Source organism: Cryptotermes secundus, unplaced genomic scaffold (assembly GCF_002891405.2).
Source record: "Cryptotermes secundus unplaced genomic scaffold, Csec_1.0 scaffold1928, whole genome shotgun sequence".
Lineage (NCBI taxonomy): Eukaryota > Metazoa > Arthropoda > Insecta > Blattodea > Kalotermitidae > Cryptotermes > Cryptotermes secundus.
Window position 1 is genome coordinate 92,937 of NW_019740681.1, and position 18,089 is coordinate 111,025.

Genomic DNA, 18,089 nt, shown 5'->3' on the forward strand with positions numbered 1-18,089 from the left:
TATTTTTTAAATAATTTTACAATGACATAATGGCAAGCAATGCAACAGATTAACGTAAATGGAGCACCTGATGATGGCACAATGGTGCCGAAACATGTTGTGAAATAGCGGGTGAAACTGAGTGCACTACAAGACGGACACGGCATACATATCATGGACGAAAATCAGTGCAACAGGACGCTAAAATACAACATTATGTGTGAGGTGCTGACACAGATCATAACATCACTAGAAAGTTGCTACTTTCCATTTAAACCTGACCAATGTCACTATTCTGGATATCTGACTCTTCTTCCATGAGTACTCCTACTTCTGAGATGAGTCAGACAGCAAGCAACACACACAAAACCACCGTCATGCCATGAGGACTGCCATCTTCTGGGATGTGACACCATGTGGCATGCAGGAGGCAGCACGTTCCTGCCAGATTACATGTCATCACTTCCCAGAAGATACAAACCGCACAGGATGTGAGGTTGCATTACAAACCATGATGTTTCTGTGAATGAATCCTCTTCGCAGTCGAGCTGGACGAAGATGTGGGTACTCCTCTGTGGATGTGACTCGGATATTCCACACTCTCTTCCAGGCTTCATACAGCATCTCATGCACTGGGTACACCCCCGAGTGGTGAGGGGCAATGGAGTAGCCGGAGTCCACAGGAATGCCATGCTCCTAAAACAGAGCATTGGTCCATAGCTTGAGGCTGCGCAAATCTTTCAAAACGTTCACTGGCTTCACATATTCATATTCTGACTTTATTAGGAACCTCTTTCCCATGTCCAAACAAACAAACTCAAGTAAAGAACATATTGTAGAGAGTACAATGTTCTTTTTGTAGGCTACATTGTACAAAAATTGTGAAATTTTGCAGAAAAAGGATAGAATGAGTGCACGACTCATGTGTATATGCACATGCATGGAGGGTGGTGGGTTCAAATGGCTGCAAAAATATACTTTTTAAAAAGTGAAAGAATATATAATTGAAAGTATCTGTCAAGAAAACATCACCACTGTTCCACTTTTACCTCATCTTCTGGCCACAAACCCATGCCAACAAATGGTCTGTTTCAGCCCTTGGACTGTCTCTGTTCAGTATTCTCTTCAAAGGCCACACAGATCTTTGTCTTCAGACAGGTGAAAGTCAAGCTGCTGGTAAGGGTGACTTCGCAATGACTTTCCCTTTCTTATCATGGCCTAACCAGCTTTTGTTCTTTTCGACTGTGTCCACGCTGGGTTCTGAACACATATTTGAACCAGAAGACTAGGCCTGAGTGACACATTTTCATAGGTCACAGCTTACAAACCAGTTCTGAGAACCAATCACTCTTCAGTGCAAAAGAAATTATCCCATGTCCAGTATTCTTCAATAGGTGGGTACCTTGGCAAACTCTCTGTTGAGGGTCATGTCCATCTCGAGCTGCGTGATGTTGTCATACAGGTGCGGCTGCTGATGGTTCCACATGTGACTGAACCACATGAAGCTGTCCACATTCTCTGAAACACAGCAGCACAATGCAGAACAACAGTATACAGCCTACCGCACACCTCGCTGCTACTGCTGGCCTATAATCACACTGACCTGACCACCTTATTTATTTATGGTTTGCCTAGCAATATTGTCAGTAGCTAAGACTGTAGGTTGATTACTGAATGAGGAACTGCACTCATGTTATGGTCGCGGGTTCAAGTCCTGATGAGGTCACTGGATTTTTATCAATTGACCTAATCCTTCCAGCCGCACTATGGCCCTGGGGTTGAGTCAGCCTCTAACAGAAATGAGTACCAGGAATTAATTAAAGAATTTTCTTCGGGAGTAAAGCTGACCTTACCACCACCTTTGAGCGGATTGTCTAGATAATGTGGGACCCTCAACGTGTCACAACCCTATGGGCCTTCACAGCCTGTTACAGGGACAGCTTTACTTACTTAATTTACTCATGTTATGGTCAAGATTATCACATGATCATCATGGCTGTTGGTTCACAATCACATTGGCTGAAAAGAATGTCACCTTCTATCAATATTAGAGCCAACTTCTGGATTTTCCATGGGGCAAACCCTGAACATTATGCGCCAATAATAATTTTAAGTTCAAATGTGACAAAAAGCACTGACTTTTGTTTATAAAGGCTTACACTTGTTCCTTCTTGGCAAACCCACTCAGAGAGGGCAAACTCCAAGTCTCTGATTCCTGCGTTCCACATTCGTCTCCCAGCACACAGAACAGTTGAAGGAGGAAACATTCAGGAAAAGCAGTGACTTAGCTGACTATAAAAGAAACCAGGGGCAGGTACGCAGGCCCCAGAGCCAATTTCATACACAGAAGTGGAGATGAGAATGAAAATCAAACACCAAATCATTAATCATCCAACCCACTGCATAGTCACTATACAGCTGACCTAAACCAACTCGATCTGTGCAATGATGTACAAATTGACATACAGATCCCGTGCACAAATCTGCCTCTGCATCCTGCAGACAGCAACTACAAATGGTAAGAACATAAGAAATTCTCATTACTTTGCTTAAAGGATAACTACACTGCAACACTTACCAAGTAAAAGGTCATCTCCTAGATTTTCTTCAGATGTGCCATGATGAAAATACTTCCCTGAGAACCCCAAGTTGAACCGAAAACCTGGTACCAACTGCTGAATTCGCTGCTGAGTTGCCAACAGCGCCTAGTGACAAATGCAGTCAGTACAGGATGTGAGGTTTTCATGATATGACACCATGTAGTCTGGTAGACAGCTGCCTCCATCTTCAGGGTAAAAGCTACAGATGGAAGCAGCAGGTACCTGTCCACATGGAGTCACACCCCACAAGACAATAATAAAGTCTTCATTAATATGAATACAGAATAAGTCCCGTTGAGTGCAACAATGTTTAAAATCAATAAAACGTTTATATGTTTCAGCCCACATCGGCCATTATCTGAAGGCAACCGACACTTCAAAGGAAATGCTCGTACATACATGACATGTAAATATTGCTTTAAAACATTGGTATTAAATAGCAAATAGTATCTGATTCAATTCATATAAAAAATCTTACTGCTTGGTTCACATGGACCCCACCTCCACCCAGTGACCTTCATACTTCATTACCATTGGTATGTAAATGCCATGTGCAGTGGGTCATCAGTATGGGGAGTTGCATGTTAATGGCTGTTCTCCGCTGTGAGTGCCAACTGCTCATGCACTAGCGCTATACTCACCACCACATCATCCTTCCTGAGTCGCGTGCCTTTCTCACCCACAAATATGTCATCCACATCAACCAGAAGGAATCTCTGAAGGCTCACACTCAGCTGCCCGTGACTCAGGTATGACAGAGAATCCAGGAAGAGCAACTTGTGGAGCCAGAAGCGAAGCCCACCCCCAAACAGAACTCGCTGGATCCCGTCATACACGCCATGGTCCTGTACACAGGGCAAAAACTCACAAATACTTCTGAACATTTTTAACAACTCACAATAAAATTTGATTTGTTTCATTCTGGTCCGTCACACTAACAATTATAAATACAGACTACTCCGTCCAATGTGACATATAAGTTTTTACTACATGAAAACTTATCTCCCTTACACATTTTGGTCATTATTGACCATCTTCAGAGGGGACATCATTATGAACTGGAAACTACCGTCACAATAGGTGTTCTGATTTAAGTGTATGTATTTTAAATCAAAACACCTACTGTGGTGGTAGTTTCCAGTTTGTAATGATGTCCCCTCTGAAGATGGTCAATAAAGACCGAAACATGTAAGGGAGATAAGTTTTCATGTAGTAAAAACTTATGTCACATTGGACGAAGTGGTCTGTATTTATAATCACAATAAAATATTCACAGTCACCAAGTGTTGTATTGACATCTGAACACAAAGTCTATATTCTGTTACAGAGAGTCCAAGCATGAACTCAGTGGAAGATGGTAGACTTGCATGATTTTAGAATGAATGGAGACACAAAGAAGGTTCTGAACATGAAACTAATGTGAAAATGCTCAAGACAAAAGGGAGCTCAACACAGCTAGGGAGCTAGAAAAAATGTGAGAAAAGGATCAATAATCCTGAGTGTCCATCTGTAAAAGCAGATGAGACAATGGCCTCTCCTGACCTGAGCAGTAAAAAATTCCAGTAATTATCCTCCTTACACAAATTGTTCACTAACAAGTCAACATTATAGTGCTCAGTACTGACAGTGCTCATGTAAGCCTAACACATCACACATTACTGAGTACTGACAGCAAAGATGGAGATCAATACCTGACACAGTCAATGCCATTTCAATATCAAAGGATCAAGTCCCACAAGCTGCACAAAGAGCAGGATGCTTTCAAAGGCCAGATGCCAGGGAGCATAGCTAAAAGCTGTAGATGGGGCAACATGTGACAGCCAACTTGGTACTTCCATAGAGCTTAGTATGAAAGGCACCTCAACTCTGGTCACATGTGATGCATGCATTGAAATGTCTTCCGCCTTCTGTTAATATGCACTTCTGTGTTTGTGATAATGATGTCGTCTCCGTGCATTAAAAGAACAAAAAGCAAATAAATCAGTCACTCAGAATAGCAGCTTTAATTCTGTGTAACGAGTGAGGGGCTAGGCTGCTGATTGTAACATGATGCACCAACAGCAATACACAGTTCATTCATTCATTCAAATGAACAAAGTCATCAGCCATGCATTACACTGCTGTGTCAGTACGTGTGCACCATGGCCACCGACCCTGCAGAACTGTACAGATAATAACAAGCAAGTAGAGAACAGGCAGTCAACTGGAGACAGACCTGTATCACTGTTGCGAGTGGTGTTCTGCTCATCTCTGCACTTAGGAAGTCCTCAGAGTTGCGAGTGGCCCATGCTAGAGGCTCATACGTTGAGTGGTTTGCGGAGAAGATTGTCCAGTCCTCCCCTGGCAGCTCACCCCACGCTGTTTCTCCTGCACGTGTTAACCGCAGCACCGGAGAACCTGCATTCAGTGCCGCATCCTGAAGACAACAGCAGAAGAAACAAATGAAACTCATACAAATACTGGACAGACATGAGACAGTTCTGAAAACTCATTCTTCAAAGGAACTTCAACCCTGTAAGACAATGCACACTGTCTTTCCTGCATTTGCTTCACACTGATGAATCCTGCAAAGAGGAGGCACACTGCCTGGAGGCCACTTATCCTCAAGTAAAACCCACAAGACAGCCACAGGACCATGAGACAACAGAGAAACAAAGAGCTTGAAATTTACAGTTTCTCATTACACTTTCCATTTAATTAATTAATTTTTCATAAACTTTTCTATTTCCATAGCAAGTCCTTTCCCCTTTTCCTCTCCTATTTCCAACAAAATTCCAATGGCTACAAATTAATTTGTGAAAATTTAAAAACAGACACACACAGAGAAACTCTGTCATGGAAAAATACAGAGCGCCTGCAATCTGTTATTCCCGTACATAACAAACTACTACAAGAAATGTCAAAAGAGTGTGAAGTCCAAGAGAGAAATAGCATAACATTATGACTGTAAGGTGCTGCTAAATTCATAAAGGTGGTGCCAGAAGGCTTCCAACAGCGGGCTTGTACCACAAAACTACAATGTCAGAAGCCTTCTGACAGACGACGACACGTGTGAAGACAGACAGGTGCCCTGAAAGACTCACTTTTAGCCTGAGGTTGGTATGTATGAACAATGGAAACCCTCGCAGCTGGGCCCCCACAAGTGTCTCCTCACTTGGGGGGTTGAAGCCCACAATCCCAACACTGTACTCCCGACAGTACTTGTCAAGCAGTTCCCGGTTCCACTTGTCCATCTGCAGGTATTTGTTGAGGTTCTCAAACACAATCACACCGTACTTTCCTTTGTCGAGGTTCGTAAGCACTGGCAGCGACTTGCCAGACACCTCCACCTTGTATCTGCCAACACACAAACAGAAACCCTCACTACATCCAAACATGTACTTCCTGTCTCCACAAACTGATGAGACAGCATCAAGGTATGCACGTCCACAGCCCCTGAAATACAATGTGATGCGTTCATGCATCACTCCCTTAATTCAAAAGGCATGTCACTGTTATACTCAGCAGAGTGCAGTGCCCCAACACACACAAATACACTCAGACAGCATACAACTGCCTTGCAGGCATGAATGCTGAGTCCAACATGAAGATGTTATGTTTTGGCACTCAGAAGATGTAATATCAAACTATTTATTTTATTTTTTTTTTGTATCCTGTTATAACAACAAGGACCGACCCTATGGTCTAGTGGTCAGAGTTCCTGGCTACAGATCGAGAGGTCCAGGTTCGATTCCCGGGCTACCAGATTTTTTTCTGAGAAGTAGTGGGTCTGGAATGGGGTTCACTCAGCCTCATGATAACTGAGGAGCTATTTCAAGGAAATAGCGGCTCCTGTCTAGAAAACCGAAATTAACGGCTGTGGGGATTCGTTGTGCTGACCACGCGACACCCTCTATCTGCAAAAGTTGGCACTAACATCGCCGACAAGTGGCGGTCACTCGGTCGGTATAGTTTGCTTGTGGACTAATATCACGGATTTTTTTTAGTAACACTGTATCATATAACATCAAAGTACTGAGGGCCATCAACACAACAACAGAGAAGATCGATTCTAATTTTAATAAAAATGGTTTAATCTACTTTGCCTCACCACTAATAATATTAACAACTGTCAACAGATACCGCACTGCTCTTGCAACCCAACTGTACGTACCCAGCCTTAACCAGCTGCACGTTATACATGAACTTTTTAAGAACCCAAGTAACTATTACAATAGGCACAATAGATCACTGTGGTTGCGGTGCAAGGGCCAAGAAAGGCCAGCCCTTATACATTCAACTATTACAATCCATTTTTATATTTCATCATGTTATACAAGAAAGGTATCACATCATTTTCCACTGAAAAAAAAAAAAGATCCCTTTGAGTGAGTAATTCAGTAATGGCACGTTTTACTTATTTACAAATTGCCTGATGTTGGTCCATGTGACCGAAATACGAAGGGGGACCCAAAAATAACCGGAACCGACCTGTTGCGCGCGCATGCTTTGTAGTTACGAGTTGTGCTGCTAGGTGGTGTTAGCTGGGGGTCTCCCGCGACTGTTAGTGAGCTGGCATCAGTCTGAGTTAAGTGGTTTGTCTGTGGTGCTCTGTTGTGTGCGTTCCTGTTTCAACCCTTTGGCGATTAGTGAGATGGCCGACCAGAAGGAACAAACAGTGTGCGTGAAATTTTGCTTTCTGTTAGGGAAAACTGCAGCCGAGACTGTTGGGATGCTTCGGCAAGCCTTTAATGATGATGCTTTGGGGAAATCACAGGTCTACGAGTGGTTTTCCCGTTTCAAATCTGGCAACATGTCAACAGAAGACATGCCACGCCCCGGGCGTCCTTCGACAGGAAGAAATGACGAAAACATTGCCAAAATCAAACGTGCAATTGATGAAGATCGTCGAAAGACCATTGACCAACTTTCTGAGGAAACGAACATCTCATGGAGCACGGTCCAGCGAATTTTAACCGAAGGTTTGCACATGAGACGGGTGTCTGCAAAATTTGTTCCTCGCTTGCTCGGAGATGACCAAAGAGAAAACCGCGTGAATGTTTGCCGCGACTTGAAGAGTGAAGTGCAGAACGATCCAGAATTTCTTAAAAGAATTGTGACTGGCGATGAGTCTTGGTGCTACGGGTACGATCCAGAATCAAAGCAATCATCAAGCCAGTGGAAAACTCCAACTTCACCACGACCGAAGAAAGCGCGTCAAGTGCGATCCAATGTGAAAACAATGTTGATTTGTTTTTTTTATGTGAATGGCATTGTCCACAAAGAGTTCGTTCCGCCAGGACAAACAGTGAACCAACATTTTTACCTGGATGTGTTACGAAGATTATGAGAGTGTGCGACGAAAACGGTCCGAAATGTGGAGAAATGGGAACTGGTTGCTTCACCATGACAATGCTCCAGCCCACACAGCTTTGACGGTCCGACAGTTTTTGAAAAGCAACAACATGGTGATTGTGCCTCATCCACCTTACTCACCCGACCTGGCTCCGTCGGACTTTTTTTTGTTTCCACGGATGAAGAGAAGTCTGAAAGGAAAGCGATTCCGTGATGTGGATGAAGTCAAAGAAAACACGCTAAAGGCTTTGAACAGTATCCAGCCTCAAGAATTCCAGCACTGTTTTGAGCAGTGGCAAAAGCGTTGGGACAAGTGCATTAATGCACATGGACAATACTTTGAAGGGGACTAATATACAGTTCAATAAAAATGCAAAAATAAAAAATAACAAAAATAAATTCCGGTTATTTTTGGGTCCCCCCTCGTATGTAGTGGTGATGACACTGACATATTGTCTGTCTGTATGTTATGTGATGTGATCAACTTTACTAAAGTCAGAAGGATCAAACTACTCTGTTATTGCGTTGATGTTTCGATACATTAATGTTGATTAAATTATTTGTGTCACTGCTGCATCTCCTTTTATCACAAACATGGCCATAAAAGCCTAAATGCACATGAACAACACATCAAACCAGTTTTCCTCACAATGACTTAACGACCGTCAGTCAGTTCAGTTCAGCGATACCAATCTGACCTACTTCAGTGTCATTTCCATGTCTGTAGGTTCCCATCATGCACTTTGTCTCACAAGAAGAAAAGCTGAGCTTCTTTCTGTAAACACTCCGAGAGCCAGCTTCCACTGGCTGGCCGGAGCATCCTGGTCTTTATCCACAGGTTGAGTCACATGCTTAAGCCAAAATGGCGGTACAGCCTGCATAAAACTTCTTTGTTTTCCAGCAATGAATGTTTTCAGATATTTCTGTTCCCTCATAATAATACTGTAACATCAATATTTGAAAAATTAATATAAATGAAAATATACAATAAACAAGGAATTAGGAACACAACAAACAATAATAATTATTATTGTTTGTTGTGTTCCTAATTCCTTGTTTATTGTATATTTTCATTTATATTAATTTTTCAAATATTGATGTTACAGTATTATTATAAATACAGTACTGATTATAATCAGTCCTGAAGATCACCCCCCCCCCTAGCCAGTTTCATACTGCACTTGTGCACTGAGCAGTATGACACGAAGGGTGTTACAGTGCAGGGCTCCACACAGGAGACTGAGGAACACTGAAAAATGAACAAAACTTTGGAACAACCAATCAACTGCCAGTTACTGAAGCTGCAAGTTAATCTAAATATTATTTATCAACTGATATCCTAACTTGCAGAAAACAGACTACTTCACAATTACAAAGACTTCTTAAACCTGTTTAGAGGAATAATTGCTGTTTTTACTGTGGATCATATAAAACATACGCTGATCACAGCGCCGTGCAGTCTAAGGCACGAACTGTCTTCATCTGCTCAGATGCTGGGATCATGGCTTCGAATCCCACTCAAGGCATCGATGTCTGTGCGTTTATACTGGGTTTGTGTTGTTCTGTGTATATGTAGCAGCCTTGAGACGGGCTGATCCCCCATCCAAGGAGTCCTACTGTATAAGGATTGAGAAACTGAAAAAGTGACAAAGGGCCAACAGAACCATAAATAGATATGAAACATATAAATACATCCTGTGGGCAGAATGCAGAATTTGTTAATGTTACTGCTGAGCGTTGAAGGACAAACAGACTTCAGAACAAATGACTATGACTGCTATGAATAGAAGCTAATGTAAACTTAACAGCAGTTCTTGCAGGAATATTAAAAAAAATCCACTCACTCCTCACTTAAGCAATAGCAGCCCACAAAGACAATCTTCAGTCATACAACCCGGCCCTGTGAAACTGGCCATAATCGGGTTCCATGACTTCATTCTCAGTCACAGAGCCTAGGCACATGCCACAGAGCCTCAGTCAGTGATTATACGGGCACAAGTCACCCCCTCCCCAAAACGCACATAATTTGAGAACAGCCGGTATCTGGACAGAGATCTGAACCAAGCACCAGGCTGGGGGTTGACAACACTCACTTGATTCTGTTGTACACTAGCAGCTCCGCGATTTCGCGGCCGAGACGCGAGTACGTCGTCTCCACAAACACGAGCACCTTGGGGTCGATGCGGAGCCTGGCGGCAGATCGGTGGTCGTGTGCCACGGCGGGCACGCGAGTGGCGCCACTCAGGATGGCGCAGCGGATCGACGGCTCTAGTCGCGAGTCACGACGCATCAGACTGAAACACAAGAAGACCCAACTGTCCGTCCGTCCATCCGTCGTGCATCAGTAAATAACTATCCCCCCAAAGCAAACAGTCGCTCGGCTAGTAATGACGTAGTAAAGTTGTCCTTGCGCTTAATCCATTAAGCACCGTGCCATTAAAACGTATAGGGGAGCGGAGGTATAGCTCCACTGTTCTTGACCTCGGCACTAGCTGGATGGAGGTGAGTTCGGCTTCACGCCCCTGCCGTGTAAGGTAAAAGGTAAAGCTGTCCCTATGCTTGACTAATTAAGCACTACGTCATGAGGGCGTATGGGGGAGTGGATACACAGATCCACATTTTTCTTGACCTCGGCACTAGCTGGACGCCCTTGCCGCGTACCCGGCTAAATTCCATCGTATAGGAGGCTGGGTAGACCCCGCAGCCGGTCTGGACGCTGTGAAGTATCGAACCCGGGCCATCCAGCCCCGTAGCACGCCGCTATACCGACTTATCTATCCCGGCCCGGACCCCGCCTCTTAGGGAACATGGGGAGTCCATTAGAGTTCACAGGGGCCCGACTCCCACCAGTTGACATAAAGCTACGAGCCACTTCATGTTCATCACAATACGAAACAACACGCGACCAAAAGTAAACGCGAGGAACGACAAGGATTCAAATGTTGGCAGACAGAGTTTACAAATTATTCCCAAATTCGTTCGTAACGCGTAGTAAGGAAGAGACGGGAGCACAATTCCGGCACGCTCCTTGTCCTGAGGATAACACGTGTGTTGCTTCTTGTGTTCGCGGGTCGCGCTCCAGGTTAGGTGTTCGTGTAAAGTCCCCGATTTTAACAGAAATTCGAATGTGTCGGCAAACATCAGACTTCACGGCAATCCGTTAAACACCGACCGACCGACCGGCATACTTTTGGAAAACACCACGATGTCTCGTGTTGGAGTGTGTAGTTTCCTTCAGTGTTCATTAAAAGGAGGGAGACGTCGCGTCGCGTCGCGTCACGTCACGTCACGTCACGTCATACGGACAGCCACGAAACACGTGATGCTCTAGGCAGTGGGACGATAGCGTACATGTCTGGCTTCAAACGACGCGATCCGTGGAAACGAAAAATCGCATCAACTAAAACAACAAACTGTCGTACGCTGATATGTTGGGATTTTGGACTTTATCCATCGTCCTGGTTTTTAAGATAACAAATAAAAACACGACGTTTCGGAAACAGATCCAGTTTCCGAAACGTCGTGTTTTTATTTGTTATCTTAAAAACCAGGACGATGGATAAAGTCCAAAATCCCAACATATCAGTGTGTTATACACCATCGTCAGAATCCTATAGTAACTACAAACTGTCGTACGGATTCTCACGCTGCCATGGAAACCGGTTTGTTACGTCTACTGAGTAACTAACAATACATACTGCCTGCCCAATTATCCGGCTCAAAATAAAGTCGGCATTTGCGGCGTCTTGCAGACCCGAAAAAAATGTTAATTTTAAACTGTATTTGTAAACCATCCAGTATAAGGGTTGGACAGCTGAGGAACCGGGGTTCGATTCCTGGCAAAAGCAAGAGATTCCTATTTTCTGTACAGCGCCTAGACCCGAGTTGGGCCTCGCCCAGCTTGTCTAATGCGTATCCCGGGGCGTGAAGCTGACCACTCACTTCCAACTGGAGCTATACCTCTATGCCCCATACGTCCTCAAACCTTATTTAAACACAGGGATGAACTTTACCTTATCGGATTATGCGAGTCATATTACATGCCGGGACACTATACGCCTTAATGGAATGGGATGCAGTCTGGTAGGTGGGTACAAACGTCTCAGAGGAACCTGGCGCCTCTATCTTCAGGAATAACATTTCTTTCCAGCATGCCCCTGGTAGCGCTGCCTAACAGGTTCAGGCCACAGGCGAAACAGATCGCGACCGATCGCTCTTCAGTCCTTTGCAGATCACTGTGCATTATCGCCCCCTGTTCTCACGCGGCGCGAAGTGCTTTGTGCAGTACCTGCGGCCCCTGCCTCTCTAAGTGTGGGCCTGCATAATCGATTTGAGTACGAACTCAGAATCGTGTAGTTTCTTTGTGTACCCGGCGCTACACGCCAGTCACTGCGCCGAAATTGGTCCGAACGGCGTTTTGTGAACTGACATGCAGAGATAATCAGGCAGCGTCAGGTAGAGCTGTCACGGTTTGCCCAAGATAATGACCGGTTACACCAATAAAGGGTCCGGATTCTGTGCGTCGCTCTTTGTGCCCCTACATTCACAGTAAGAGCCCGGCGTGTGACAGCGCCAAACAAGAAAACTGTGGCCCTACTACACATACCAAATACATTGGCCCGCTTCAATACAGTCCGCCTTGAGCAATCATAAGGTAAAAAGGTACAGCTTTCCTTCCGCTTAATTAATTAAGCACATCGCCATGAAGACGCATGACGGAGTGGAGGTATAGCTCCAGCATTCTTGACCTCGGCACTAGATAGGAGTGATCGATCGGCTTCATGCCTCTGTCCCCTTAAGCCTGGAGGAGCCCCTGATACCCACTGAATAGAAGGCTGGCTGGGCCCCAGAGCTGTTTGGATGATTTGGAGAACAGAAACAAAATCTCTTGCTCCCGCCGGGAATTGAACCCCGGCCGTTCTGCTCCTAGGTCGTCGGTATACCGACTGAGCTACCCCGGCAATCATACGGAAGTGAAGTCATGCGTGTTCAACGAGACCTCCGGTTTGGCAATAATGGAATGTAGTTAACTTTCTGATAAGGGCCGCGCCATAGCTCAAGCGGTTAGTCGCTGGCTTCCCATCGCGGCGGCCCGGGTTCGATCCCAGGTCTGATCAAGTGGGACTTGTGGTGAACAAAGTGGCGCTGGAGCAGGTTTTCTCCGAGTACTTCCGTTTCCCCTGCCAATCTTCATTCCACCAATTGCTCCACAACCACCCTCACCTATCATGTGGGGCTGGTACAACAGGCCAGAAGTGGTCGCAGTACAAGGGACTTAGTCCCACCCCACTAGCAATACAAAAAATAACTTTCTGATAACGACGTCATCATCTACGTCACTTCCTGATGACATAACATTACAGATGCTTTAGACACAGTTCGGCGGTAACAAAGGGATCTGAGTTTCTCACAGCGGTGTGATGTCGTGCAGTCTGGTGAGAAGTTGTAAGATTTGAGGCTTTCACGGCGGTGACTATGAAGAAAGCAGTCTTCTGGGATTTGGCACCGTGTATATGTGGTGTTAACCGACGTTTCGGAGGAACGTAGCGCCCCATCTTCAGTCTGCTTTACCGTTTCTCACGGTGTTGTCGCTTGCAGATTTCTTATACTTTTTCTTCTACCCTGAAGATGGGGGCGATACGTTCCTCCGAAACGTCNGGGACCACGGGCCTCGACCACTCAATTTTATAAAGAAGATAACGGTTTTAAAAGGAACAATATACCAAGTATTAACACCAAAAATGAAAAAAGATTTTACTCTGCAGCAGTCAGAAAAAAAAATAGTTTTAAACTGCTTAAACCTAAGAGCAGCACATGGGAGTACAACATGTTCCGTCATGTCTCGCATAACTGGAGGAATGATGAAATGACATGCCTCCGAAAGTCTGGTCAATTCAGGTTGTCGTCTTCTACGGTGTGACACCGTGTAGTCTTGTAGACGGATACCGAAGTTCCGGATGAACATTCTGCCTCCGATGTCATGGCAAGACAAAGAAATGACTCGGTTATACCGGCAAGGAAGGCGGCTCATTTTCCCTTCCTCTGGGTCTGAGTGACCATCCAACACAAGCAAACCACCCTCACCCTACCTGAAGAGGGAAACAGCGCGTTCCTCCGAAACGTCAATGTCCGCCTACAAGACTAGACGGTGCCATAACTCAGAACTACTCAGAGTGAATACCCAATCAAAAAGGGACGGCAGAGCTGATCACTTGCTCATTTAATTAAGCACCATGTATGGGGGAGGCAATACATGGGAGCGATCAGTTTCACGTCCCTGTCGCTTTAACCCCGGGGAAAGAGCTCCACAGTACCCATTGTACAGGAGGCTGGGCGGGCCCCAAAGCCGGCCTGAACTACGGAGAATAGAGAAAAAAATATTCTTCCCCTGCCGAGAATTAAACCCGGGGGGCAATGTCGGCCCGCAGCACGTCGCTATACCGACTGAGCTATCCCGGCTCTGGAGGAGAGGTGAGAAAACGACGAGGGTTACATTTGTTCAAAACATTGGCAAACAACAACAAAATTTGCTCGCACCCTTTTGGCACCTGTCACAAAACAGCGCGGTGTTTGCAAAGGCCAACTACGGGACTTTGATCCTTATCGACTGGCAACAGTGACAGACCATTCGCCGCATTCATCGGCATCAGAAAACGGTTTTACTGCTTGCAATCACGAATCAATCTCGCCACACAGATCTGACCTTACCTGGAGAACGGAGTATTGACGAGGTAACGCGTGTAACAGAAGATGGAAATGATGCTGAGGACCAACAGTGCCGCCACACATCGCTTCACGGTTCCTTGTTTGACCAGAATGCACCTCGGCCTCCTAGACACCATCTGGCGTCGCAGTCCAATCATCAGGCTCCCCTTTCTCTCCACAAAGGGCAACAATGGCTTATACAACGACGCAGCTACCATTGTCGATGAATTCTCCGTCATCATGGAAATGTGGCTTTCCTCATAATAACACGTGCGTACTTATTCAAAATAACGTCTCAACATGAGACAGCACTACTGTTCAAACACTTCACTTTTCCGAAGTATTTCTCTGTAATACTAATTCCGACTTGTGTCTATGTATCTGTCGGATGTTTCGTCGTAAAAACAAAAAGAGACAGTTCTCTTACGTCAGGCAGCATTGTTTCACGAATATTTCCAAAACAACTAAACACAAATACGAATTTCTGTGCAAACGGAATGCTTAAATAATTCACAGATTACAACAGATTCCATTTTAATTGTATGGAATCCCATTTTACATCACGCGGACAGACAAAAGTATGTTTGTGTTTCTAAATACGTTCTCTACGAATCAGTCAAATCTGTTGTACCGCATGAGACGGATAATATGCATATTTATCTATCTATCTTTTTGTGAGTCCGCCATTTGCTGTGTTTCCAAACTGCTCGCAAACTACACCGAATGGCAGCCATGTTGCACTCGAGGTAAAATGCAGAACCTCTTCCGTCCGACAGAAAAGCAGCCCACAATGCAGTCACAACCACAATGCATCACAACAAGCCTTCCTCTGCTGCTCCGCTCGAATCGATGACGTCAGAGATCACGAACTTCTCAATCTGATGGAGTCTGGTCAGCGGGCTCTTCTTAGATATAAAGATGACGTAAACAGCCTGGAAAGATAAGAGAGTGTGTCAGTCAGTTCACCAGCAGGAAACATTTCTGAAGGGGAAATACCAGACGCAAAATCTTTGTCCGTCGGATTGCGTTAGCCTTCAACATTACTGTCTTTACGAGGGGCTTTCTTGTAAGCAGCAGCGTCGTATTATTAATGAGAATGGAAACTTCAAACCTGACAAAACGACCTAAATGTTTACTTCAACTTGACACGAACCAGCTCTACTTAAGTCATCGAAACGTTCAACGTCTCGCCATATCTACTCCATCTTCATGGTCAAAAGAGAAACCTCATTATTCAGGAGCAGTCTTCAACAGATCAAAAAGAAGATTCCCTAATCGGAAACCTCACTCCAACTTCGTCTCAGATTTAAGGAATGTGACAAAATAAGCGTCTGGCACCGTCACCGTCACCGTCGAACGATTGGATTGGGCACTGAATTGCAAGGAACATGAAAGCGGCGGCTACGATCTAATCTGGCATTTGCCTGCAGGGACTGAGGAAAACCGATGTCTCGGCTGAGATTCGAATAGAAGTGAGGAGCGTTACCGGCTGTCAGCCTGCTTGCTAATGAGGCTAATGAGCACGCTATCTCTGAACTGCGCCATCTTCTCGCCAGACGTGAAGTTCTCACGGATGTGAGTGTTACACAGTATCCTTGGGTGTACCGCGATGTGCCCCGACAGACACGTACCGACGTTTTGTGGGAACCGGACGCTTCCATCTTCAGGTTAGCGGAGTAAATAAAGCTGAAGACACAAGCCCTAAGTCGAAATTATCCCTATAAAGCCCGAAATTCAGTCCTATTAAGTACAGGGCCCACGATCTGACTATCAGCAAATAAACAACAAATTCCACTGGGTCAGTCTCGCTGGCGTAAGTACGCATTCTGAATCGATCGACTATTTAAGTCGATTTCCACGAGGTTCCCTGCCTCTCCGAGTCCCACGGCTGGTACACATCTTGGCTCAGATTTTCGGGATTTTCTTCAGTCACCCCAAGCAGCTGGACTTTTAAACATTCAACTACGTGTCCTTCAGATCTGTCGCGCCTCGTCCATTCATGACCTTTAGCAGTTGATAAATAAGCTACAAAATACCAATAAAAACACAACGGTCAGCAGCAGTCCGGTTCTCTCCTAGGGGTCGGTGTTCAACATGGCATGGCATTGTCTCTCCGTCTGTCAAGACGCGGGCTGGAGGCAATTTTGTTGTGTTCTGGGTTATGACAGTGCAGTCCCGCAGTACACGGTGCCAACACAGTGCCTCTAAGCATGGCGCCTGGGTTACGACACGCAGTCCCGCAGCACACGGTGCCAACACAGTGCCTCTAAGCATGGCGCCTGGGTTACGACACGCAGTCCCGCAGCACACGGTGCCAACACAGTGCCTCTAAGCATGGCGCCTGGGTTACGACACGCAGTCCCGCAGCACACGGTGCCAACACAGTGCCTCTAAGCATGGCGCCTGGGTTACGACACGCAGTCCCGCAGCACACGGTGCCAACACAGTGCCTCTAAGCATGGCGCCTGGGTTACGACACGCAGTCCCGCAGCACACGGTGCCAACACAGTGCCTCTAAGCATGGCGCCTGGGTTACGACACGCAGTCCCGCAGCACACGGTGCCAACACAGTGCCTCTAAGCATGGCGCCTGGGTTATGACAGTGCAGTCCCGCAGTACACGGTGCCAACACAGCGCCTCTAACCATGGCGCCTGGGTTATGATAGCGCAGTCCCGCAGTACACGGTTCCAACACAGTGCCTCTAAGCATGGCGCCTGGGTTATGACAGTGCAGTCCCGCAGTACACGGTGCCAACACAGCGCCTCTAAGCATGGCGCCTGGGTTATGACAGCGCAGTCCCGCAGCACACGGTGCCAACACAGCGCCTCTAAGCATGGCGGCTGGGTTATGACAGTGAAGTCCCGCAGTACACGGTGCCAACACAGCGCCTCTAAGCATGGCGCCTGGATTATGACAGTGCAGTCCCGCAGCACACGGTGCCAACACAGCGCCTCTAAGCATGGCGCCTGGGTTACGACAGCGCAGTCCCGCAGCACACGGTGCCAACACAGCGCCTCTAAGCATGGCGCCTGGGTTATGACAGCGCAGTCCCGCAGCACACGGTGCCAACACAGCGCCTCTAAGCATGGCGGCTGGTATTGCTACACTGCTCAGTCAAATACCTGATGATGGCTTAATGAGCTATGTAAGAAACGTATGGTGCATCCATACTTCCAACTGTGGTGACAGAATAAAATGCACATAATATGACGCTAAAATATTCATTCATCATTCATCATTCATCAGTAATCCGTCAGACGACAGGTCTACAGTCTCTTCCAAAACAGTTCCTCCACTTAATGCGATCTCAAGCTTTCTAATTCAATTAAAATATCCTCTTCTGTCCCCAAGGTCATCCAGCATCTTCTTACGTCTTCTTCGTCGTCTTCTGGGCACTTCTATCCGCCCCTCCGGTTTGTTTTGTCTCCAGATGAAACATCTCGCATACATGGTATCACTGTTTTTGGAAA

The 18,089-nt window shown here is 45.8% G+C and overlaps 1 protein-coding gene across 2 annotated transcripts in view; it reads right to left on the reverse strand.

Annotated features, from left to right (window-relative positions):
- Positions 1-18,089, reverse strand: part of LOC111872604 (bifunctional heparan sulfate N-deacetylase/N-sulfotransferase) — an 83,922-nt gene that overhangs the window by 15,233 nt on the left and 50,600 nt on the right. For both annotated transcript variants that reach the window (XM_023866676.2, XM_023866675.2), the window contains exons 2-9: positions 14,622-15,550; positions 10,007-10,207; positions 5,663-5,915; positions 4,795-4,995; positions 3,221-3,424; positions 2,558-2,684; positions 1,382-1,497; positions 490-675 (exon numbers count right to left, since the gene is read on the reverse strand). In XM_023866676.2, coding sequence (XP_023722444.1) covers positions 490-675; positions 1,382-1,497; positions 2,558-2,684; positions 3,221-3,424; positions 4,795-4,995; positions 5,663-5,915; positions 10,007-10,207; positions 14,622-14,860 — 1,527 coding nt within the window. In that variant the 5' untranslated portion in view covers positions 14,861-15,550. The remainder of the gene's footprint in view (positions 1-489; positions 676-1,381; positions 1,498-2,557; positions 2,685-3,220; positions 3,425-4,794; positions 4,996-5,662; positions 5,916-10,006; positions 10,208-14,621; positions 15,551-18,089) is intronic.